General features: G+C 42.8%; 1 protein-coding gene across 2 annotated transcripts; it reads left to right on the top strand.

The window, feature by feature from the left end:
* The first annotated feature begins 11,901 nt into the window (after positions 1–11,901).
* On the top strand, positions 11,902–27,156 carry LOC121585030 (erlin-2). Of its 2 annotated transcripts, XM_041901359.1 has the most exons (13): positions 11,902–11,972; positions 12,308–12,383; positions 13,757–13,864; positions 14,036–14,117; positions 14,855–14,901; positions 15,028–15,089; positions 19,032–19,157; positions 19,371–19,444; positions 20,621–20,679; positions 21,335–21,426; positions 21,634–21,723; positions 26,352–26,431; positions 26,799–27,156. In XM_041901359.1, exons 1-13 carry the CDS (start codon positions 11,903–11,905, stop codon positions 26,970–26,972), a joined length of 1,140 nt encoding a protein of 379 aa, XP_041757293.1. In that variant the 5' UTR covers position 11,902; the 3' UTR covers positions 26,973–27,156. The 2 variants fall into 2 exon arrangements, with proteins under 2 accessions (XP_041757293.1, XP_041757294.1); XM_041901360.1 differs by lacking the exon at positions 12,308–12,383 and having other exon boundaries at positions 11,903–11,972.

Raw genomic sequence — 27,156 nt, 5'->3', positions numbered from 1 at the left:
GCAGCCGCCGACAACCAGGCAGGGGCTGGGTGAAGGTTCCGGGAGATTGACTGCAGATAGAAACAAAACGGAGGTAAGTACACGGCAAGCCAACAAGGTGCAAAACAACAAAACTAACGCTAGAAACTCCAAGGCTGATACACTGACAAACATACTGTTCATGGCTAACGATCCGGCAGGGAATGGATGTTAGGCCAGAGCCTAAGAAGGGTGATGATCAGGACCAGGTGTGCAGATTGCTGATGGGATGCAGGTGCGGAAATCAAGAGAGCTCCCCGGAGCGTTCCAGAACCCTCGGGAAACTGGAGATCACGAGCGGAAAAACTAGTCCACAGACAGGACCCGACTCAGACTGCCGGGATCGTTACAGGATCATCCAAATGCACTCTAGCAAACTGCAGACGGGCCTGGACATGTACTGGCTTAAGCAGGGGGACACGTCTGGCACTGCAGGATTTGAGTCCCTGGCGGCGTAGTGTGTTACTGATGGTAGGCTTTGTTACTTTGGTCCCAGCTCTCAGCAGGTCATTCACTAGGTCCCCCCTTGTGGTTCTGGGATTTTTGCTCACCGTTCTTGTGATCATTTTGACCCCACGGGGTGAGATCTTGCGTGGAGCCCCAGATCGAGGGAGATTATCAGTGGTCTTGTATGTCTTCCATTTCCTAATAATTGCTCCCACAGTTGATTTCTTCAAACCAAGCTGCTTACCTATTGCAGATTCAGTCTTCCCAGCCTGGTGCAGGTCTACAATTTTGTTTCTGGTGTCTTTTGACAGCTCTTTGGTCTTGGTCATAGTGGAGTTTGGAGTGTGACTGTTTGAGGTTGTGGACAGGTGTCTTTTATACTGATAACAAGTTCAAACAGGTGCCATTAATACAGGTAACGAGTGGAGGACAGAGGAGCCTCTTAAAGAAGAAGTTACAGGTCTGTGAGAGCCAGAAATCTTGCTTGTTTGTAGGTGACCAAATACTTATTTTCCACCATAATTTGCAAATAAATTCATAAAAAATCCTACAATGTGATTTTCTGGAAAAAAAAATCTCAATTTGTCTGTCATAGTTGACGTGTACCTATGATGAAAATTACAGGCCTCTCTCATCTTTTTAAGTGGGAGAACTTGCACAATTGGTGGCTGACTAAATACTTTTTTCCCCCACTGTACACCCGGTAACCGCTTAGTATTTATGGGTCGTTCCACGAAAAGAGTGCCTTTTTGCGCCCCTTTGATATTTTAAGTAGAGATTGTGCACCAATATTGAATTTTAAAAACCTGTTATATTAAGTGAAGTGCTCTTTAATATAGACCACGTGGAAAATTCAATACATCTGATGTTTCATATGAATAAAGGCTTGCTAAAGTGCCAAAATTCAGCATGTCCCTCTGTCAACCCTGTGTCACTTCTAGGAAGATTTCAACCCACTTAATCCAAAAATGTCTCCAAGTTTCACCATCATTGTAAAGCCCTAGTTATGTTGTTGCTTTGACAATGTCATTTCTGAAGATTATTATTTATTTAATGTGATTAGTGATTCATTTATTTCTGTCCCTCTTTTTAAGGTCAACCCTGTTATGTGAACTGAACTCTCATTTTAATATGGTGAAAATATTCCTTTTGAAATATTTTTGTCAAAAGATACATTGAACATCTAATAGTCAAATCATAGTGTAAAAGCAGGTGAGCTGGTTCTACTCTTTTTGGCAATTTTCTGGTCTTTTGTGGTGGAAAACTGGGCGGGTCGAGCATAACACGTCAACCCTGTTACCCATAGATAGACAGGCTAGAAATGTTTTAGCAATTTCATTTTTTTTGTGAAGCTTGCATTCAGTTACCACTCCCTGTTGCACACAACAAGCTTCCATTCCCCCTCATGGGGGGATTTATTCCTGATTTAAGATGAGATCATTAACCCTGTTACGGTCGATCAATCCTGTTTTTATTTGGCACTTATAGGTACTTACTTTAGTCATTTTTTTATTTAACTTCTTGAGATGGGATGATGTGTTTTGTATTAAGTTGAACATGTGCTCTTTATGACAGAATGTTAAAATTAGGTGAAATCAAACGTTGTTTTGACCAAGTTACACTTCTCAAAAGGCTACGAATTGGTGGAACAACCCTTTTGGTTTCTGCCTCTGCTGTCTCTCTCAAATCAAAGAGTGCATCCAAACCCAGATGCACTCTTTAGTCAAAATGGCTAGCTAGGCCTAGCTATTTAGGTCACACTTTCAATGCAGCTGGTCTGAATTTCTCAAAGTCATGAACTTCAAAGTCTAATCAATCCCAAATTCGTATTCTTATCAGAGGCCAAATCAGGGTTATCTTATGCAATTATATTTGGGCCTAGGGTGAACTTATCTGACATGTGAGATTGAAACCACATGTTGAAATAAAAGGATGTGAACCCTCTTGATGAGTAACCATCTATTCATCTATTACACAGTCAGTCTCTATAGGAATACCAGTATGTGAGGACTGAACTTTTTCAGACTGTAGATAATGAGAATAAATGATTGATTGACTGTACTGTATGAGCGCTGCCTCTAGAGCAAACAGTGTTGTGTGTCTCTGTGTGCCACGTTCACTCATCTGTAGAGAGTGTATTCAAGGGATGGTGTTGTCAACTCGCAACTGTTCAAACAGAGACATAATTCCTGGTCCCACCACCACCATCACACACACACACATACACGCACACACACACACACACACACACACACACACACACACACACACACACACACACACACACACACACACACACACACACACACACACACACACACACACAGCAATAGTCCCCCTTCTCGCTCCCATACCTAAGCTTCAGCTTGCATGTCTCCCTTAGGCAGTGACAGCTCTGAGTAAGACACAGTGAACACAGTTGGTCCAAACGGACATTATGGCCTGATTCCATCACAGTGACTCTAATGAGCCCTTGTATTTAGCTAGCTAGATATATTGTCCCATGAGTCTCCATAGTTCTTGTTGCCCCTATAGCATTACATTACAGAGTTGTCTCGTGTTGGCATCTCATGCCCATCCATGTGTTGTGTGTATTTTAATTCAGCAGGACTGTGAGAGTGTGTTCACATATGGGAGTTTACATTAGGAGAGTCATTGCGGTTTCTTGAGTGAGGGTGAAAAAAGCAAAAAACTAATTCCCACCAGAGGCCCTAGCTGTAATTATTTTTACTTTTTTACTCAAGCCCCTTTTAGAAGCCTGAGAGAGACCACTCCCTCACTCATTCTCCACCCCTCCTCTCCAAGTACATCCCAAATGGCACCCTATTCACTATATAGTGCATTAATGTTGACCAGAGCCCTATGGGCCCTGGTCAAAAGTAGTGCACTTTATAGGGAATAGGGTGCCATTTGGGACATAGCCTCGGTCCTGTAATAAGTCAACCCAGCTGCCTGTGATGTTGCTTGGGGCGGAAAGAAAAAGAGGGAGGGGATAAATGTGTGTGTGTGGGGGGGAGTAGGAGAGGCAGGAGGGGAAACAGAGCTGATTATCCAAATACAGTCATTAAAGGGGAAATGTGTTTTTCAAACTGTCAAGATGATTAATGGGGTAGAGCAAATCCTCACAAATGCTCTTGTTTAGTCTAACTGGCAGACACGATCCTGCCCATTGATTTATGGCAGGCCTGGTGTGTGAGGCCATAGTGGGGTTAGGGGAGTGCTGGGGGAGGGAGGGGGGAGGAGGGGAGAGGCAGGATGGTGAGGAGCGAGGAAAGGGATTTGTGGTGAGGGAGCATTAGGGCACAGGAGGTAGCGAGTTAGGGAGGGATAGAGGAGAGGAAGGGAGGCATGGAAGGGTGGGAGGGAGAAACAGCAAAGTAAATACTGAGACTCTGACAAACTTTTGCCCCTTGGCTTTAGAAAGCAACATGTCAAGAGTAGGCTTTCCAGTGCTACTTTCATATTTTTGGTGTTATGAAAGAAAAAATTTGTCACATTTTCAATCTCAATAAATCACCCAAGCAATAAATCAACGAACCTGTCAAACTGCCTTTGAGTGAGTGAATTAATAGGCCTACAGTCACAGCACTAGATTATACTATAAATCCCCTTTAAGTAAGAAAGGGACACAAAACCATTTATTTTTCCATTAATCAGGGTGAGACTTCATGTCATAACTGTGCATACATGTACAACATGTTTCCTAAGACATGGGATATGTACTGTCAAGTGTAATGCAACTACAGTACAACTCTCAATGGATAGAGGGTAGTGCGTACGGCCCAGTACATCACTGGGGCCAAGCTTCCTTGTCACGATCGTCATAATGAGCGGACCAAGGTGCAGCGTGATATGAGTGCATACTTTTATTTTAATTCACCACACGAATAAAAACAACGAAACGAAACGTGAAGTCCTCGGTAACATACACAAACCTACACGGAACAAGATCCCACAAAACACAAGTGCACAAAAGGCTGCCTAAGTATGGTTCCCAATCAGAGACAACAAGCAACAGCTGATTCTCGTTGCCTCTGATTGAGAACCACCCCGGCCAACATAGAAACACTTAAACTAGATTGTGAACATAGAACACAAAACATAGACCCTACACACCCTGGCTCAAGATATAAGAGTCCCCAGAGCCAGGGCGTGACATTCCTGCCATCCAGGACCTCTATACCAGGTGGTGTCAGAGGAAGGCCCTCAAAATTGTCAAAGACTCCAGCCACCCTAGTCATAGACTGTTCTCTCTGCTACCGCACGGCAAGCGGTACCGGAGTGCCAAGTCTAAGTCCAAAAGACTTCTCAACAGCTTCTACCCCCAAGCCATAAGACTCCTGAACAGCTAATCATGGCTACCCGGACTATTTGCACTGCCCCCCCACCCCATCCTTTTACGCTGCTGCTACTCTGTTAATTATTTATGCATAGTCACTTTAACTCTACCCACATGTACATATTACTTCAACTACCTCAACTAGCCGGTGCCCCCGCACATTGACTCTGCACCGGTACCCCCCTGTATATATAGCCTCCCTACTGTTATTTTATTTTACTTCTGCTCTTTTTTTCTCAACACTTTTTTTGTTGTTGTTTTATTTTTACTTTTTTGTTAAAAATAAATGCACTGTTGGTTAAGGGCTGTAAGTAAGCATTTCACTGTAATGTCTGCACCTGTTGTATTCAGCGCATGTGGCCAATAAAATTTGATTTGATTTGATTTGGATATGACTAAGATAATAATAAAAATCCATCAATGCATTCATCAAAACCCCCAACTGGTTTACCCAAAAGTTCTAGAACGTGTCCCAATCCCAAATGGCACCCTATTCCCTATATAGTGTTCTACTTTTTACCAGAGTCCTGTGGGCCATAGGATTACCATACAAACTCCACATCGCCTATTGATGAGTCCCTGCAGACCACCCTTTTCCTTCCAGCAAGGCCAGATAGATGGCTAGCAGCTGTTAGCCTTACACCCTCTATCTAGTTCCTCCAGCAGATGCATGAGGGGCTGTCTATCTGGAATTTTCTCATTCTTCTACTGCCCCACTGAAGCCTTCGAAAAGCCTTTCCCACACCCCCACAGCACCGCACACACTGTGTCTCAATGTACCACAAATATACTCAAGCACATTCACAGGACCATTTTACCCCGCCCACGCACACACACTGTACACATACACTGTACACACACACTGAGCCCTCTCTCATAACTCTTCAGATGAAGAGGAAGACGCTAAATGGAGATCTCAGCAACGAGGAGAAGATTAATGTGGTACTGGAGAGAGAGAGAGAGGGGGGAGAGAATGTGTGAGAGAGAGAGGGGTGAGGGAGGGAGAGAGAAAGATGGAAAGAAAGAAAGAGAGAGAGGGAGAGAAAGAGAGAGAGAGAAAGAGAGAGAGAGAGAGAGAGAGAGAGAGAGAGAGAGAGAGAGAGAGAGAGAGAGAGAGAGAGAGAGAGAGAGAGAGAGAGAGAGAGAGAGAGAGAGAGAGAGAGAGAGAGAGAGAGAGAGAGAGAGAGAGAGAGAGAGAGAGAGAGAGGGGGGGAGAGAGAGAGAGGGAGAGGGAGAGGGAGAGAGAGTGTGTGAGAGAGGGGTGAGGGAGAGAGATATGGAAAGAAAGAAAGAAAGAGAGAGAGAGGGAGAGAGAGAGAGAGAGAGAGAGAGAGAGAGAGAGAGAGAGAGAGAGAGAGAGAGAGAGAGAGAGAGAGAGAGAGAGAGAGAGAGAGAGATAGGTCAAGTTTATGTTACTCTGCACTGGGACCACTTCTGGCAGCAGAGAGGAGAGGAGGACATCCAAGACCTGGAACACAAACAGTAATGATAATAAATGGCACTGAAAAGGAGGAGAGGGGAAAGGTAGCAGAACATCAGTGTCCAAAAGCTGAAAGTAATATCTTGACTTATTTCCTTCCTCCATAACTTTGTGTCAGGTGTCTTAGCCATTGTGAGGCTATGGTGATTTATCCTAAAAGAGGGGGAGGGGGAGGTAGCGGGTGGATGTCAGATGGAGATCGCTTGGAAGCTGGGAGAGAGGGAGGGAGGCAGGGAGGGAGGGAGGGAGGGGAATGCAGGGTATGATTATGAGTGGTTGGCCAGCATGTCTTGTGAGTTGAGAGGAGTCTTGCCCAGCTGTAAGCTCACTCATGGTGCCATGGCCTTCTTGTCTGTCTGAGGGTGTGTATGTACAGTATGTACACCCATCTGCCTGTGTGTGTGTCTGAGTGCCTGCACCACGTGTGTGTGCGTGTGTGTGTGTGTGTGTGTGAGCGTCTGTGTGTGTTGAGTTTGTCCCAGCTGTGAGCTCACCGACAGTGCCCCTGGCCTCCTGGTATGTGTGTGTCAGGGCCCTGTGATTAATGACCCACAGGCCTTGTTTCTCCTGCTTCCTTCCTTTCCAGCCATGTCACACTCACCGTCACACGTCAACCTAATGGACGCCGGCAGATTTATACTAGAACAACCCCCACTAGGCCACAGCAATAGACTGAAGGTTACTAGGTACTAAACATACACATACATGCATGCGTGTATGTGCAGTACCTAGTAACCTTCAGTCTATTGCTGTGGCCTAGTGGGGGTGCACACACACACACAGACACACACACACACAAACACACACACACACACACACACACAGAGACTCAGAGAAACACACACGCACACAAACAAGATACAAAGCTCCAGGGATAATTCAGACATTTCCAGTCCAAACCCCGCTTATCAGCCTCTTCTGTTCTAGAAGGGAAGAAAGTGCTGCAGTGGGCATGTGTGTAAGTGAGGGTGTGTGTTTGAGTGTGTGTGTTCGGCTGTCTGTAGATTTGCTGTGCGGTGTAAGTTTGTGTGAGAGCAGCAGCAAAGCTTGCATGTGTGCTGGTTCCCAGCCTGTCAGAGGGCTGTCAGGCTGTGATTTATGGTTGCTAGACTCGGAGCAGTCTTCGCTGCCAGTTCAGTATTGTTACAACTGACAGCTAATGAGGCCAGACGTGCTTTCAAGCACAGCACTTAACAGAGGCCTCCATCTACACCAGTCACCGGGTCCTTTTCCTCCTCCTTCTCTCTCCCATTTATTTTATCTTCTAGAGTGACAGTGTGGAGAGGGCTAGCAGCCATGAGAGCCCTGCTGGGGTACTGAGAGAACAAGACAGAGCAGAGCAGAGCAGACAGAGATGTGTGGAGGACACTCTCTTTCACTTCCACTCTTCACTACCTCATGCACACTATTTAGCCAGACTTCACACAAAACAGGTACAAGCAAAACTCTTAACACCACGCCACCCTTTACTGCTGCTACACACTGGATATTATTAATGTTACACTGACATGGTGTGATTTATATGATCTTCTAAAAAGAGTAACAGTAAGGAAACAGTGATGATATCACAATGGTGGGCTCCTTGTTGTTCAGACAGTGGAAACATACCTGGACTATGAGTTTTAGGCAGTGGTCTTGTCTGTTCTACCTTCAACACAGCTCTGTGTGTAGACCCCATGCAATAATCACTACCAGAGTCTCTGGCAGCAGCACCCGTGCCCCCCCTTCCCTGGCCCCTGGTTCCTTGTCAGTCGTGATTAATGGTAGGGCCCCGGTGCGGCTTACGTTGCCAGTTCCAGCGATGTTCCCTTGATACTTAATGAACTCTGACAAACTTATTTTCCCTTGCTCTGTTGTTCCTTTTTTCTTTCCTCGTTTAAAATGCACAGCACAGATCTGCCATGCACTGCTGCACCTAGAGGTTAGGGCTGGCTGGTTTCATATGTCTGAAGCGACTGATCGAGGGCTAAAATAAGGTTTGTTGTGGAGGTGAGAAAGCAGGAACACATATAAATCAGATGTTTTTCAAGCTTGATGAGGTGTTATCACTCTACTTTGTGAGCTGCACAATAAATAATCTAATGTATCCTAACTATAATGGAGCTAGATCATCTTAAATAGTATTTTGTACTTGCTGCCAGTGCTGCAGTCCACCGCTGGTCTCACCATCATCAGCTAATTTAGTCAGTCCAGCACATGGAATCAGGTTTCAAGTTCAAGTTTCAAGTTTTTTATGTCACGTGCACTTGTACAGTGAAATGCCTTTCTTGCTAGCTCTTTCCCAGCAATGCAGTAGGACTATATATATATTTTTTTTTTATTAAGTCGAACAAAAACACGAGAAATATCAATAAGAAGAACACAATAAAGTAAGTAATCTACACTATATACAGGGTCAGTTCCAGGGTCAGTGCCAATACCATATTTACAATGTGCAGGGACACTGGAGTTGTAGGGTTAGATATGTATAGGGGTAAGGTGACTAGGCACCAGGATGTATGATAAACAGAGTAGCAGCAGCGTTTATGATGATTCTATGTGCGTGTGTGTAGTCAGTATGAATGTGTGTGTGTGTTATGTGTGTGTGAGCAAATGAAGTGTGTGTGTGTGTGTGTTGGCGTGTCAGTGTGAGTGAGTGTGTGTGAGTGAGTGTGTAGAATGTGCATAGAGTGATTGTGGGAGTGTGCATAGAGACAGTGCAAAAATATAAATAAAATAGAAGGATCAATACAGATAGTCTGTGTAACCATTTCGTTAGCTATTTAGCAGTCTTATGGCTTGGGGATAGAAGCTGTTCAGGAGCCTGTTGGTGTCAGACTTCACGCTCCGGTACCGCTTGCCGTGCGGAAGCAGAGAGAACAGTCTTGGGTGGCTGGAGTCTTTAACAATTTTCCGGGCCTTCCTTTCACACTGCCTGATATAGAGTTCCTGGATGGCAGGGAGTTCGGCCCCTGTGATGTACTGAGCTATTCGCACCACCCTCTGTAGCGCTCTCCAATCAAGGGTGGTGCAGTTGCCATACCAAGCATTGATGAAGCCAGTTAGGATGCTCTCAATGGTGCAGCTGTATAACTTTTTGAGGATTTCAGGGCCCATGCCAAAACTTTTCAACCTAAAGAAAAACACCAAAAGCAAAGTTGGGTTGGAGCTCCTTATAATCAACTGCAACTAACTGAAAACATTAGGCTACTGTGGCATAACTTTTTATAAATATTTGGAATATTGTCAAACTTGATACAGATAAACCATACATTCGACTATATCCCCAAAATATTCAAGACAACATTGGTCCTGAAATGGCTCTCAAACAAATGACAATGAGGGAGTTCGATTAAATGAACCGGGCTATGGCCTATGATGTGAATGGGCAAAAGTGGAGAGGGAGGATCACCCTTCTCAAATCGAACAATAATCTGCGCCGCTTGGTTATGTTATCAACAAGGCAGCATGGTGCATTGTTTAGAAACACACATCTCTTTTCCGTAAAATATATGTTCGAATTTTCAAAGTAGTTCTATTGGGAAGGCAGATAAAGCCTTTTAATCAAAAGTAATCACTTTTGCATGTGAAAACACAGAATCCTACTCTTTACTCCACGTGCTTAACCTACGTTACTTTTATTTTGAGCCAACTTTGCCAAAATGGGGCACCGAGCTCACGCCAGGGAGGCAGCCCTGTTCCAAAACGAATGCAATCAACACTGGCACGGGACATTAATCAAATCCCCTCACTGGACAGTCTATATAATCACACAGGTCCTTCCGTTACAACGCTCTCATCTGCAAACTGGATTTAGGAGTGGTTTTATACCATTACATGTTCCCCACTAATAATGATCCCCTGTGAAGCACTGACCAAAACTATGGTTCCTACCTTGTTCCAGTGATATAAAAGCAACTCTGCCCTATTGTATCACAGCAAACAGTGTAGCAATTTACCTATCAGTAAACTTGTATAAATGCGTGATATAAATGCCACAATTAATAGAAAAATTATAAACCTAGATATATGATTACAAAAATTCACAGAAACAACTTCTACACAACAGTCAGAATATATAGCTTTCTTTGATATAGTCTTTGTTGCCCTCTGCCGGTTTTGTGGGATATTTCCTCTAAAGGCACTGAAGAACGCCCAACTGATGACGCAAAATTCGGAAGTGAACCTTGTAGTAGGTGTTAGCGTATATGTTTTGGCGTTCCTCATTGAAGACCATGTATGTTGCATTGATCCGATCTGTAATAGACTATGGAAATATAGCATATGGTTCGGCAGTCCGGACCTCACTGGAAAGGCTAGATGTCATGCAGGGGCAAGGACTCAGAATATGTAGTGGGGCGTTTCGGACGTCCCCAGTGGCTGCATTACAGGTGGAGATGGGGGATATGCCGTTGCATATTAGGAGACAGCAGCTAGCAATGAATTACTGGGTCAACCTACAAGGACATGGGGTGTCTCATCCTGCGAAAGGGATTTTACAGGCATGCTGGGAACATGAGCGAAGACCGAACACGAGCTTTGGGTGGGTGGGTAATAACCATGCGAAGGAGATGGGACTGTATGGAAGGGAGTTTAGTCCAACGGTAGTTATTACTGTAAATCCACCATGGCTACTCCCGTCTCCAGTAGTTGATCTAGAAGTGTTGGAGAGACTACAGAAAGATCGGGAGGGTGTTGATCCAGCTGATTTCTTTAAGAGACGTCTGGAAACTGTGTATCAGGATTTTGTGGCCATTTACACAGATGGTTCAAAGGATCCAAGGACAGGACGTACTGGGTCAGCATTTGTAGTGCAGGAATGTGGGGTGGAAGTCAGGAAACGTATTACAGATCATTTGGCTGTATATACGGCAGAGCTGATGGCCATACTGTTGGCCTTGCAGTGGGTGGAGGAAGTTAAACCAGACAGAGTAGTTATTATGCTCTGATTCATGTGCAGTGTTGATGAGTCTCCAGTCCTTTAGCTCACGTAGCAGACAAGACCTGCTTTATGAGGTGCTACAAACCGATGGCAGGATTAAACAGATGGGTATTCAGATAAGATTTACTTGGGTTCCAGCCTATGTGGGGGTGGAGGGGAACGAGGCGGTAGATGAACAGGCTAAACAAGCACTTAGTATTGGGGATGTTGATGTTGAAGTGTCAATGAGCAAGGCAGAGGCAAAAATACTGATATATACAGTGATGGTGCAGAGATGGCAGGAGCAGTGGAATATAAATAATAAGGGAAGGCATTTATTTCAGGTACAGAGGAAAGTCGGGGAGGGGAGGACGGCAGGAAGGGACAGAAGAGAGGAGGCTATTTTTACAAGATTAAGGGTGGGACACAGCCAGTTGAATAAGACATTAAACGTGATAGGAAAGCATCCATCAGGAAAGTGTGATTATTGTCAGGAAACAGAGACTGTGGAGCATTACAGTATGGGCAGTATCAGAGGGAAAGAGAGAGGATGAGATTTAGTATGAGGGAGAAGGGGATACAGGAAATTAGTTTAAAGAGTATATTGAGTAGAGCGTCACAAATATTTTGTTATCTTTTTTAAGAGAAACGGGGTTGGCAGGTAGGATTTAGTTGATCCCTGTCTCTGGCCCACACTCCATTACGGTAGGTGGCGGTAATGCGCCATAACGTTGGATGCCAACCTCAAGAAGAAGAAGAAGGAGGAGGCACCTCGAGTAATAATACAGGTAATAGTACGGGTTTCTAGTACACTTTTATCAATGGCCTTTTCAAGTATCTAAAAGCGACAACAATGTATGTGAAATATTTAGTCATTGGGTGTGACTTTCTCCGTGTTTAAAATCGAGCGTAGGTTAGATACCTTCCTCTGTAGGAACTAACATAGTTAGCATAACAAGCTAAACTGTTGTTGCACAATGCCTGTTACGTAGTTGGCTTATCTTGTCTTGACTTGCTGGAGAGGGGTGTATGAGTAAGTCCAAGACTGGGCGATTAGATAACTAATTCATGTTTAGCTGTCAGCATTCTGTCAACTGAAAGTGAAACAACTTCTCCATGTTAGACTTAGAAAGTGGAACCAAAGATACTGAACCAAAGATGACTGAACCTTCACGTGCGAGCTCAAGTTTCACGACCTGGTATGAAAAGCCTACTTGTTATCATTGATTGACTGACTTGATCTTATCTAGACAAGATCACTATAGTAGCTTTATGTGGTTCTTGTTGTAGCTGTGCACAGACTAATATCTTGTGGTAGGCTTCAGTTGATGATGTTTTCAGAGTGAGGTGAGGCAGGCGAGAAGTTTCCTTGCCTGTCTTGGTCAACCCTCTTATAATGTTGCAAGGTCAGTCCCTGCTGATGTCTCAGCTAAGCTTCTTCTTCCTGACTAATAGGAGTTTACCTTGACAGCAACATGCCTGCCCTGCACGTGGATGCCTAGCTGGCACAGAACGTTTTTGTAATGTTCTACTACAACATTGTAAAAACGTTTTTTGTTTTTGTTTTTTTTGCCAGCTGATTGATCTCACATCCAGAGCCTTCTATTTATAAATAGAAGGCTCTGCTCAGATGTTGTTTTTAGCTACATGCAGCTGATTCCATTCTAATTAACTGTCCTAACATCCAGAACTTGCAAGATAACTATTTACTACACTACAACTCAATTTTTGTAAAAGCTGTAGGCTATTTGTAAGGTTATGTATTAGATGAGACTTTAACTCGTCAGTGAAAGGCATCTACAGTGCATTCGGAAAGTATTCAGACCCCTTCCCTTTTTCCACGTTTTGTTACATTACAGCCTTATTCTAAAATGTATTAAAATATATATATATATATCTCATCAATACCACATAATGACAAAGCGAAAACAGAAATACCTTATTTACATAAGTATTCAGTCCCTTTGCTATGATAATCGAAATTGAGCTCAGGTGCATCCTGTCTCCATTGATCATCCTTGAGATGTTTTTACAACTTGATTTGAGTCCACCTGTGGTAAATTCAATTGATTGGACATGATTTGGAAAGGCACACACCTGTCTGTATAAGGTCCCACGAAAAACCAAGCCATCCAACCTGACAGAACTTGAGAGGATCCGCAGAGAAGAATGGGAGAAACTCCCCAAATACAGGTGTGCCAAGCTTATAGCGTCATACCCAAGAAGACTCAAGGCTGTAATTGCTGCCAAAGGTGCTTCAACAAAGTACTGATTAAAGGGTCTGAATACTTATGTAAATGTGATATTTCAGTTTTTACATTTGCAAAAATTGTAAAATCCTGTTTTTGCTTTGTCATTATGGGGTATTGAGTGTAAGTTGATGGGGGGGGGCTATTTAATACATTTTAGAATAAGGCTGTAAAAAACAAAATGTGGAAAAAGTCAAGGGGTCTGAATACTTTCTGAATGCACTGTAAACTAGCCTATTATTTAATTCATCCATCCCCTATGTCCAACATTGTGCATGCCAATCCTTTTAAAACTCATTGTTTATTCTTCATCTTCTTCCCAGGATGGCACAGTTGGGTGCCATTGCCACAATAATCTGTGCGATCGGAGGTGCAGCTCTCTTCGCCTCTGTTCACAAAATTGAAGAGGGACACACTGGAGTTTACTACAGGTCAGATTTATGTCTTAATTTAGATTGATCGATTATTATGTAACACAGACATGTCTCTTCGACATGCATGCAGAGTAAGGAATCGTATCATCTCTATTTGTGGCATATCTATCTGCAACATTTGTTATGTTGCTCCCTCCTAAACGTGTCCCTGACGTGTGTGTTCCACAGGGGAGGAGCTCTCCTGACCACCACCAGTAACCCTGGCTTCCAACTCATGATGCCTTTCATCACTAACTTCAAGTCTGTGCAGGTAAGACCGGTGTCAGGAACAGGCCCTGGGCATGACTTGTCTGACGGGGGTTTAGGATGAAATGTAGTTGAACAAAGAGAGGAGGCACTGAAACCTGACTGGTCTGAGATGTTTTTGAGGTGAAATGTAGTAGGGCAAAGGCTGAGGCTGGAATTCAATTAAACTGCAAAGTTTAGGCAGTTTCTTTGTTTACAAAAGTCACCCTGTGCCCGCATACTTCTTATTCGGAAAAGTGATAGCAAACCTATGATGGTAGTCTACCAGGGGTGTATTCACTAGGAACCAAATGGAACGAAGCGGGGAGGGACCTGCCTATATTTGTCCAATAGGAGCTCTAGTTTTCGGTTTCCATTAAAAAACGTTTGCTACGAGTGTGCTACTAATGAATACACCCCTGGTAGGTTTTCATACAAAAAAAAGGTGTTGTATTGTCACATATACCGGATAAGTGCAGTGAAATGTGTTGTTTTACAGGGTCAGGAGCAGATTAGGGTTAAGTGCATTGCTCAGATTTTTCACCTTGTCAGCTCGGGTATTCGAACCAGTGACCTTTCGCTTACTGGCCCAACACTCCAATGGCTAGGCTACCTGCCGCCCAAAGACCTGTTGGAAGAGTTTTTTGACCATGGGAAAAGGAACTACTGTGTAAATACTACAATGCAGGTTTTATTGAATTGAGCCCTGCAGAAATTATGGATTTGTTGAGTGTTTAACGCCTTCTCTTTCTGTTTTTGTAGACCACTCTCCAGACTGATGAAGTGAAGAATGTACCATGTGGCACAAGGTAGGGTTGTCTGTCATCACTGCCTGAAATAAACTTAATGGATGCAAAGATTACCAGCTAGTTTTATCTCCATTCTTGTGGATTTATTGCATGTATGTCTAGTTACATTCTGTTTTATTTGTTCAGTGGGGGAGTGATGATTTACTTTGACCGGATAGAAGTGGTGAACTACCTCGTACCCACAGCAGGTAAAGTCATTAGCCAATGCATCAAACGTTGGAGCAAATAATCCAATTTTGACAAGGTGCTCGAAGTTTTCTCTCTCAACACAAAACAAAAAACTGATCTTACTTGTGACATAACATGTCTAATGTTCAAATCCCTCCTTAGTATATAGGCTATATTGTTTCAGAACCAATGTAACCCATGTATTGTAAGAGTGTGTTGTCCGCTGCACCATCAAGTCACTTTTGTTATGACAGATGTAACGGTAGGGGCAGCCAGCCGTGGGATGGTTGTGTACTTAGCAGTGTTGTAATTGAGACCGGTCTCTTTTTTTCACCATTCTGAATCTCTAAAGAATCGAATGTTCTTCTAAAATATGAACACAGAAATACTGGACATTTTGAGCTCTTGTTATGGTGGCAATTTGACACAATTACAATCCCCCTCCAGTCTTGATCTTGACTCGGACTCGATTTGCTCCGGTCTTGAATCAGTCTCGCTTTACGTGGTCTCGAAGAATAATAATAATAATAATAATAATAATAAGCCATTTAGCAGACGCTTTTATCCAAAGCGACTTACAGTCATGTGTGCATACATTTTTACGTATGGGTGGTCCCGGGGATCGAACCCACTACCCTGGCGTTACAAGCGCCATGCTCTACCAATTGAGCTACAGAGGACCACAACACTAGTACTTGGCAACCATTTTCGACAAAGCTTACTGTAGTCCGCCGATAGACTAGCGTCCGGTCCAAGGGGTGTTACTTGTACATCTGCCTGATGCTACGAAAACAGGAGATGGGCTTCTGCGCTATGGAGCTACGTATTTACTGTAGCCACTACTACTAACTTATACTGCTTTCACATAGGATTTACGGTACTGTATAAAACATTTGGCAATGTTTATATGACCCCCTTATAAACAGGCCCATTTTGACCACATTCTTGCCTGCATACACCATTGATACCTCCTGTGCGCATGCCAGAAACAAGTGGTAGTAGTGGTGTGCAGATATGGGTGGGCGTCTATTTTAATAAATCCATTGAGAATATACACCATCAAAAAGGAATCGATTATTAATTTGTTTAGGCAGGTCCTAAGAAACATAAGAATAATAAAATGTATTTTCAAAAGAATACTATAGCATATTTTGAGTTGAATTAGGCCTAGGTTACGGGTCTGTGTAGCCATGGCTGTGCCATCCAAATGAAATCAATAGTTTGTTATTTTGTTAATCAAACAGACAAGACACACCTACCCGATCACAGTCAACACACATATATTTTATAATAAGAATATAACAGAATAAAATACAATAAATATTTTTCCCACACATTTTACATTACATTTACATTTTAGTCATTTAGCAGACGCTCTTATCCAGAGCGACTTACAGTTAGTGAATACATTTTTTATTTTTTTATACTGGCCCCCCATGGGAAACGAACCCACAACCCTGGCGTTGCAAACGCCATGCTCTATCAACTGAGCTACATCCCTGCCGGCCATTCCCTCCCCTACCCTGGGCCAATTGTGCGCCGCCCATGAGTCTCCCGGTCGCGGCCGGCTGCGACAGAGCCTGGATTCGAACCAGGATCTCTAGTAGCACAGTTAGACCACTGCGCCACTCAGGAGCTAACACACAACTTGTGTCACGGTAATGTGTAAAACCGCTGTCATATTAAAAAAAGTGATATTTACATTTACGTCATTTAGCAGACGCTCTTATCCGACTTACAAATTGGTGCATTCACCCTATAGCCAGTGGGATAACCACTTTACAATTATTTATTTTTTTATTATTTTTTATTATTTTTTTTGGGGGGGGTAGAAGGATTACTTTATCCTATCCCAGGTATTCCTTAAAGAGGTGGGGTTTCAAATGTCTCCGGAAGGTGGTGAGTGACTCCGCTGTCCTGGCGTCGTGAGGGAGCTTGTTCCACCATTGGGGTGCCAGAGCAGCGAACAGTTTTGACTGGGCTGAGCGGGAACTATGCTTCCGCAGAGGAAGGGGAGCCAGCAGGCCAGAGGTGGATGAACGCAATGCCCTCGTTTGGGTGTAGGGACTGATCAGAGCCTGAAGGTACGGAGGTGCCGTTCCCCTCACTGCTCCATAGGCAAGCACCATGGTCTTGTAACGGATGCGAGCTTCAACTGGAAGCCAGTGGAGTGTGCGGAGGAGGGGGGGACGTGAGAGAACTTGGGAAGGTTGAACACCAGACGGGCTGCGGCATTCTGGATGAGTTGTAGGGGTTTAATGGCACAGGCAGGGAGCCCAGCCAACAGCGAGTTGCAGTAATCCAGACGGGAGATGACAAGTGCCTGGATTAGGACCTGTGCCGCTTCCTGTGTAAGGCAGGGTCGTACTCTCCGAATGTTGTAGAGCATGAACCTGCAGGATCGGGTCACCGCCTTGATGTTAGCGGAGAACGACAGGGTGTTGTCCAGGGTCACGCCAAGGCTCTTCGCACTCTGGGAGGAGGACACAACGGAGTTGTCAACCGTGATGGCGAGATCATGGAACGGGCAGTCCTTCCCCGGGAGGAAGAGCAGCTCCGTCTTGCCAGGGTTCAGCTTGAGGTGGTGATCCGTCATCCATACTGATATGTCTGCCAGACATGCAGAGATGCGATTCGCCACCTGGTTATCAGAAGGGGGAAAGGAGAAGATTAGTTGTGTATCGTCAGCGTAGCAATGATAGGAGAGGCCATGTGAGGATATGACAGAGCCAAGTGACTTGGTGTATAGGGAGAAAAGGAGAGGGCCTAGAACTGAGCCCTGGGGGACACCAGTGGTGAGAGCACGTGGTGCGGAGACAGCTTCTCGCCACGCCACTTGGTAGGAGCGACCGGTCAGGTAGGACGCAATCCAGGAGTGAGCCGCGCCGGAGGCTCTGTTTTGAAACAGAGCGCAAGCCCATGCTTTTTTTATCCATGTTTCATCACTTTCCTACCCACACTCCGTTTTGTTAGGGAGCAGGCGTAGGCTCTTGCCTTCATCATGATACCGATAGAAAATAATAGCAATCCTATTTTCAAAAGCATGTTAGTCTCAATCATATTTCAATCTTAGGTTCATATTTGGAGTTGCCTAGACGCGATTGAGCAAAATAATAGGCCTACACTTGATTTAGGCTACATTATTGCACGCTAAATGTTTCTGATCAGTGATAGATGAAGCCAATTAACCAAATAGCCTATACAGATGGAGATTCATTGAAACAAAATCACATTGATTGATTATTAGTCATTGAAGTCACAGGCTTTTGGTTGGGGGTAGGCCTAGGCTACTAAGCGACTGTGACTGCAGAGCAAAATAATCCACTTGTTAAACTACATAACATGGTATAATGTTCTAATAAATGAGCCAACTAGACAACATGATCATGGGCAGCACTCACCTCAACTTAGCTAACATTTTCCCAGCCTAATTGTAGCCTAACCAATATCCAAACGGAGATTCACGGAAAACAAAAATCAGACATTTATTGAATACCTTTCAGATATAAAGAAAAAGCGGAAAAACGTCTAGGTATGAAAGGGATATTACTGTAGCCCACAGGAGGAACGGCTCATAATAATGTCCGGAACGGAGCAAATGGAATGGCATCAAACACCTGGAAACCATGTGTTTGATGTATTTGCTACCATTCCACTAATTCCACTCCAGTCATTACCACAAGCCCGTTCTCCCCAATTAAGGTGCTGCCAACCTCCTGTGCTGTAGCCATTCTTCTTTGTCTTTTCTCTGCAGTGTATGGTATAGTGAGGAACTTCACAGCAACTCTTTCTCCTCTCTTCTGCAGTGTATGATATAGTGAGGAACTTCACAGCAACTCTTTCTCCTCTCTTCTGCAGTGTATGGTATAGTGAGGAACTTCACAGCAACTCTTTCTCCTCTCTTCTGCAGTGTATGATATAGTGAGGAACTTCACAGCAACTCTTTCTCCTCTCTTCTGCAGTGTATGATATAGTGAGGAACTTCACAGCGGATTACGACAAGGCCCTGATATTCAACAAGGTTCACCATGAGCTCAACCAGTTCTGCAGCGTCCACTCTCTACAGGAGGTCTACATCGGCTTGTTCGGTAACTAATCAATCAACAGAATATTAAAATGGTTTTAAAGGCCTAGTGTTGTCTCAAATGGCACCCAATTCCCTACATAGTGCACTACTACTACAAAAGTAGTGCACTATACTGTATAGAGAATAGGGTGGTATGTGGGATGCGGCCTCTGTCTCCATGGTATATCCTGATGTGTGTGTGTGTGTGTGTGTGTGTGTTGGTTTCCCTCCTCAGACCAGATAGATGAAAACCTGAAGCTGACCCTACAGGAGGACCTGACCTGCATGGCTCCTGGACTCATCATACAGGTACAGGGACTGAGAGGGAGACATGGAAGGAGGAAGAGACAACGAACCAATCTTAGGGAATCCTTGCATACCAGTATAAATATGTTTATTGAAGGTGAATAAATCAATGTTTATTGAAATGTATTTATATGCAAGGAATCCCTTTGATTGATTTTATTTACTTGATACTCCACTTACCCTTGTGTTACTGGGAGAGGGAGCGATGGGAGGATGGAATTGTAGAGAATCCTTGCATATAAATATGTTATTGATGGTGAATACTCATTTAACAATATCATGAGCAGTTGGAACATTGAAACTGCCCATGTTATGCGAGTACTCACCTTCCATAACTGTTTTTATATACTAGGATTGATTTTTGATTTGGTTGATACTCTACTTATCCTTGTGTGACTCAGGTAGAGCCACACACACACAGGGTTGAATGACAGACAGCAAACCGGGTTAAGTTTAAAGTATTGTCTAAGGTTAAAGTAGAAGACTGTACTTCAATTTTATGAGGCTCCATATTGTGATAATGAATGCCAGGTGATGAGTGGGCTGCTAAGGGATCCTGGATGGACTTAAGTTACTAGCTAAAACTTAATGAAAGACTATAAACAGAACAGATCCCATGTTGTAATATCTGGACTGGAAAACAATGGGAACATTGTCAGACTCAAAAAGGAGAGAGAGATTCTGGCAGACTCAAAAAGGAGAGAGCAAAGGAGAGAAATAGTCATTTCCTCCTCGACCCCACCTCTGCTCATTTCTTTATAGTTTTAAGGCCCTCTGGGTTTAAACACTTAGCTTTTTCTTCCCATAAATCCTCTAGAAGAAATGACAGTAACAGCTGTAGGTTCTGCCAGGAACTAATAATACTACAGTACAGTTCACTTCAGAGTTTCGTGAGGAGTAAGATTGCGTTTGTTCTTTTGTGCTCCCAAGTTTAACTAGGTATGTGTCCCAAAAGACACCCTATTCCCATGACCAGAGCCCTATGGGGCCAGTCAAAGGTAGTGCACTACAAAGGGCACTCAGCCTAGATGATTCCCTGGTGATGAGAATGCCTCTTATTGCCATGAAATGACTTGCAGTTCCACAGTAAAACCAATGTTCAATATGATCTCAATCATCTCTCCGTCGCCCCTCTATTTCCTCTATTTCATGGTTGTGGTTTGGCAATCTTAACCACAGGCGGTCCGAGTCACGAAGCCCAACATCCCTGAGAGCATTCGCAGGAACTACGAGATGATGTGAGTAGAACAGTTGGCTGTATTTTTACATTTTAGTCATTTAGCAGACGCTCTTATCCAGAGCGACTTACAGTTAGTGAGTGCATACATTCTTTTTTTATTTTTCATACTGGCCCCCTGTGGGAATCAAACCCACAACCCTGGCGTTGCAAACGTCATGCTCTACCAACTGAGCTACCTGCCGGCCATTCCCTCCCCTACCCTGGACGACGCTGGGCCAATTAAACATTCTAGAACACTGCAACACTCCATATTCCCCAAACCCCCAACCCCCTTCCGTCATGTATTTATATTCTCCTCAGACATAGGCTGTGTCCCGAATGGCACCCTATTCCCTCTATAGTGCATGATCTTTGACAAGTGCACTACATAGGGAATAGTGTGCCATTTGGGATGCAGCCCGCTCTCCACTTCCATCTGGAAGACTTTAGTAATGGATTGATGATGGTATTTATTTTCATGTTCACATGCTATTACCTGGCTGTTGTTGTTTTAGGATGTTCTGGTGAGTGATGGGACACATGCTGCATGCTGTGGGACTGGAGAAAGATATTAACCAGCTTTTAGCACGCACCTTTAATCTCTCTGTGTGTGTGTGTGTGTGTGTGTGTGTGTGTGTGTGTGTGTGTGTGTGTGTGTGTGTGTGTGTGTTTAGGGAGGCTGAGAAGACAAAGCTTCTGATTTCTGCTCAGACTCAGAAGGTGGTGGAGAAGGAGGCAGAGACAGAGCGGAAGAGGGCTGTGATTGGTCAGTCATGAGACACTAACACTATGACCTTTACATTTTCACAGAAAAAAATATTAAACTGACATTTTCTAATAATACACTGACATTTATAAACAAATGACTGTAAGTCTGTTTTGTTGTACTAATTTTTAAGAGGGATTCTGCCGTTTTCTCATGAAATCCCAGAATGTAAGGCTAATTTCCTCTCCTCCCTGTGCTGCTCTACAGAGGCAGAGAAGCTGGCTCAAGTGGCTGAAATCAAGTTTAGCCAGAAAGTCATGGAGAAAGAAACAGAGAAAAGGATCTCTGAAATTGAAGGTGTGTATGTTTGGCAAAACAATAAGATTGTATATTTAAGCAATAAAGCCAGAGGGGGTGTGGTATATGGCCAATATACCACGGCTAAGAGCTGTTCTTAAGCACGATGCAACACAGAGTCCCTGGACGTCTTGACTTCTTTCTTATCTCATTCTCGTTGGCACCAAAAGTAAAAAAAGTGTTGATAGGGGACAGAATGCGGTCGGACCATCATATAATAGGCATATACATTACTCTGACTGAATTTCCACGTGGGCGAGGATATTGGAAATTTTATCAAAGCCTATTAGATGATAATTTATTTATAATTAGAACAAAGGAATTTATAACTGACTTTTTCCAACATAACATAGGTACAGCGAATCCCCTCATTGTATGGGACACCTTTAAATGTGCCTTTAGAGGCCATGCAATTCAGTACTCATCTCGAAAACAAAAGCAATTTAGGTCAAAAGAGTTTATACTAAGAAAGGAAATAGAAAGTCTAACAGAACAGATAGATGGCAATAAAAACTGTAACATAGAGGCTCAGAATAAATTAGAGGAAAAACAAAAAGAAATGGAAAAACTTATTCAAGAAAGATCAAGTGTAATATATTATAAAAATAAAGCAAACTGGATGGAATATGGGGGAAAAATGCACAAAATTCTTTTTTAATCTTCAACATAGGAATGCTACCAAAAAGAACTTAATGAAACTGGTTACAATTGACGGAGTCACCCATAATTCACCTAATGATATTTTGAAGGAAGAAACAAAGTATTTTAAGCATATGTTTTCTTTTCAGTCGCCTCCATCTCCTCTAACTGAAGCTAATTGTAGAGATTTTTTTCCTATTGATAATGTCAAATTAACAGCCACACAGAAAGACTCATGTGAAGGTGAAATTACAGAGGAGGAACTTCTGGATGCAATTAAAGACTTTAAGTCCGGGAAAACTCCAGGGTTGGATGGCATACCAATCGAGGTATACCAAACCTTTTTTGATATACTAAGAGGACCGTTATTAGCATGTTTTAACCACTCCTATGTAAATGGTAGATTATCTGACACTCAAGAAGAAGGTCTGATCTCATTATTACTGAAACAGGATACAAGTGGAAAATATAAAGATCCAGTCCATTTACAAAATTGGAGGCCCCTTACACTTCAGTGTTGTGATGCAAAAATCCTAGCAAAATGTATAGCGCATAGAATTAAAAAGGTATTGTCGGATATTATTCATTCTAATCAGACAGGTTTTTACATGGAAGATACATTGGAGATAATATAAGGCAAGTATTGGAAACAATAGAACACTATGGAAAATATGGGGAAACCAGGCCTGCTATTCATAGCAGACTTCGAAAAGGCATTTGATAAAGTTCGACTGGAATTTATATATAAATGCCTGGAGCATTTCAATTTTGGAGAATCTCTTATAAAATGGGTCAAAATCATGTATAGTAACCCTAGGTGTAAAATAGTAAATAATGGCTATTTCTCAGAAAGTTTCAAACTGTCAAGAGGAGTGAAACAAGGTTGTCCACTATCGGCATATCTATTTATTGTGGCCATCGAGATGTTAGCTATTAAAATCAGATCCAATAATAATATCAGAGGATTAGAAATACAGGGCTTAAAAACAAAGGTGTCATTGTACGCAGATGATTCATGTTTTCTTTTAGATCCACAACTAGAATCCCTCCACAGCCTCATAGAGGATCTAGATACATTTTCTAACCTCTCTGGATTAAAACCAAATTATGACAAATGTACTATATTACGTATTGGATCACTAAAAAATACAATTTTTACATTACCATGTAGTTTACCAATAAAATGGTCTGATGGTGATGTGGATATACTCGGAATACATATCCCAAAGGAAATAAATGATCTCACTTCAATAAATTTTAATAGAAAGTTAGCAAAAATAGATAAGATCTTACTACCATGGAAAGGAAAATACCTGTCAATTTGTGGAAAAATCACCCTGATTAACTCTTTAGTATTATCCCAGTTTACCTATTTGCTTATGGTCTTGCCTACGCCTAGCAAACAGTTTTTTAAATTATATGAGAAAAAAATATTCAATTTTATTTGGAACGGCAAGCCAGACAAAATTAAAAGAGCATATTTATATAATGAATATGAATTCGGAGGACAGAAATTATTAAATATTAAAGCATTAGACCTATCACTAAAATCTTCAGTCATCCAAAAGTTATACTTAAATCCGAACTGGTTCTCAAGCAAATTAGTAAGATTGTCTCACCCACTGTTCAAGAAAGGCCTTTTCCCTTTATTCAGATTACAACCTCTCACTTTCAGTTATTTGAAAAGGAAATAATCTCCCAAATGTCACTATTTCTAAAACAAGCCATAGAAAGTTGGTTGCAATTTCAATTTAATCCTCCAGAAACGACAGAACAAATAATGCAACAAATATTGTGGTTAAATTCAAATATACTAATTGACAAAAAACCTTTATTTTTTGACAGAATGTTTAAAAAAGGTATAATCTTCGTAAATGATATCATCGGTAGGACTGGTGGAGTTATGTCGCACATGCAGCTAACAAAAACATATGGAAATGTCTGCTCTACCCAAAATTACAACCAAATAATTGCAGCCTTACCGCAAAAGTGGAAGAGGAAAGTTGAAGGGGGAGAAAGTAAGGAACTTGTCTGTCGGCCTTGCATTAAAGAACATAATTGGTTAAGGAAAACTGTGATAAATAAAAAAGTATATCAGTTTCACTTAAGGACCAAAGGATTGACAGCAGTCCCATATAGATTGCAAAATAGTTGGGAAGAGATCTTTGACGTACCGATCCCATGGCATAGTGTTTATGAACTGACACGCAAAAACGACACCGGATTCAAAAATTAGAATCTTTCAATTTAAATTATTATATAAAATTCTTGCTACCAATAGAATGTTATTTATATGGGGGGATACAATCTTCCCAGCTCTGCAGATTTTGCTGTGAAGAGATAGAATCATTAGATCATTTGTTTTGGTTCTGTCCATTTGTAGCTTGTTTTTGGACACAGGTCCAGGAATGGCTAAAGGATTGCAATATTTACCTGGAACTAACCTTGCAGATAGCATTACTGGGTGATCTGAAAAGTCATAGTCAATCAATCAATAATATAATAATACTTTTAGCAAAAATGTTTATTTTTAATTCACAATCTGTAGAAGCAATGAGAATAGAAAGGTTCAGAACTTTTTGTAAAACATCACAGTATGGTTGAAATATATATGGCAAATAGAAATCCTATATGGATGGTGTTAAGAGATAGATGGGAGGTATTGAATAGAGTTGAAGGATGGGACTAATAACAAATAACAACAAATAATAACAAAGATAGCTAATAATGTAAGCATACTGTGTCCATAATAAGTATATAGGTTGTATGCTGATCCATCCCCCCGAAAAAAAAAAAAAAAAAAAAAAAACACAAACACAGAGTCCCTGGATACAGAACCGTGGTATATTGGCAATATACCACAAACCCCCGAGGTGCCTTATTGATATTATAAACTGGTTACCAACGTAATTAGTGCAGTTAAAATAAATGTTTTGTCATACCTGTGGTATACGGTCTGATATACCACGGCTTTCAGCCAATCAGCATTCAGGGCTCCAACCACCCAGTTTTTAATTGTCCTTAGGCCACTGCTCAGTGAAATGGTGTGCTTGCATAATGGGGCTTTTAAGATGCTCTAAATGTTTGTCCTTTTCCTTGTGGGTCATGATAGTAGAAAGAGGAGTCTCCTGAGGACTGACTGAGTATGGGAGGTCAAAGCTTAAGTGCAATACATTTAGACATATCCCGTCACTGCTCCCTCGTGTCTTCATTCTGCAGCATCTGTAGCCACGATGTCGTTGTACTGTAGCCAATTCCCTTATCATAACCTTTCTTTTTGTTTCTCCGGTTAGGCCTACGTTAGCCATTTTCGCGTGAGCTTGGCTATCAATGTAAAGTAAACTTTGCAACGTGTTGTATTCTCACATGGGGAGAGGGAACATAAGCTCTGGCGTGGACAAATTGGAACATTTTAAGACCACACAAGTAATGGAAAGTTCCCGGCTCCACACACTGTCAATGCGTGGCTGGTAGCCTTATGTCTGCCTCGCCGCTCACAGAATGGAATTCGCAACACAAAAAACTCCTGGGTTTTTAAAAGTATCTTGATTTAAAATGTTTCCGACCCGCAAGCCCACCCACGGGTTGAAATAATGTTTTCATTCCACCCACCAGCTGATCTTTTTTTTTTTGCATCTCAACCGCCGGGAACCGTGGTTATCCGACCCAATGCAGGACTATACTAATGATAGGGTAACTGCAGCTGGGAAACCCCATGCTTCAGCCTATTTATTTATAGCCACTATGCTGCATCAGTTGGGCTACAGGTGATAATCCCTATTGCTAATAGCATACCTGATAATATGTTAATATTTTACCAGGAGGTGGAAATAATATTTTAGTTGGTGTCAACGCAATTTTATTTTCATTCATTTTGGAGTAGAATGTGCTTTCAAAAAGTCACCAGAACTTAGCTTCATAAAAATGATCCCCTTTCCAGAGGAAACACTGCTCCTCTCTGCCTCTGACCACTAACCCCTGGGTTGCAGATGGAGCGTTCCTGGCTAAGATGAAGGGCAGGGCCGATGCAGAGTTCTACACAGCACAGAGAGCGGCCGAGGCCAACAAGGTGAGAGGGACATACTGCGAGGAACCCTTCAAAGTTTGCAGATCTGAAGGTTCTGCATAATCAGGGAAGTGAAAGATCTCTCAGAACCCACTATGTTGCTTCCTCCATGCAGATCTACAAATGTCCAAGGGTTAGAGCCAAGGGGAGATGGTAGGGAGGGATTCAGACTGGCTGGAACAGTGAGAGAGAACACACTGCCCCTCAGGCTACAATCTAACAGCATCACAGGACAGCCAGGCATTCATCACTGACTTCTGCCCTCTCTCTCTCTCCTCCTCTCCCTCTCTCTCCCTCCTTCTCTCTTCCCCTCCCCTCTCGCGCTATCTCGCTCTCCTCACTTTCTCTCCCCCCCTCTCTCCACTCCCAGTTGAAGCTGACGCCAGAGTACCTGCAGCTTATGAAGTTCCAGGCCATAGCAGCTAACAATAAGATCTACTTTGGGAGTAAGATCCCCCAGATGTTTGTTGACTCTGGCCCCTCCTCCACTAAGGCCTCAGCTGCCATGGATGTCCTAACTGAACAGATCCTGGACCTAGACTGATGGAGGGATGGAAAGGAGGAGAGAAGAGACCCATCCCAGGGCTGGAGCTGTGGAGTTGGGCCCATGCCAGCCACACGGTGGGGTGGCAGAGGAGCCTTGGGTTTATGTGTCCTAAATGGCATATAGTGCACTACTATTTTTTAATAATAATAATTAGTCATTTAGCAGACGCTCTTATCCAGAG

The sequence above is a fragment of the Coregonus clupeaformis genome, chromosome 16 (genome assembly GCF_020615455.1).
Source record: "Coregonus clupeaformis isolate EN_2021a chromosome 16, ASM2061545v1, whole genome shotgun sequence".
NCBI classification, from domain to species: Eukaryota; Metazoa; Chordata; class Actinopteri; order Salmoniformes; family Salmonidae; genus Coregonus; species Coregonus clupeaformis.
Note: the sequence above shows the minus strand (reverse complement) of the source record. Positions and strands in the feature narration are given on the sequence as shown.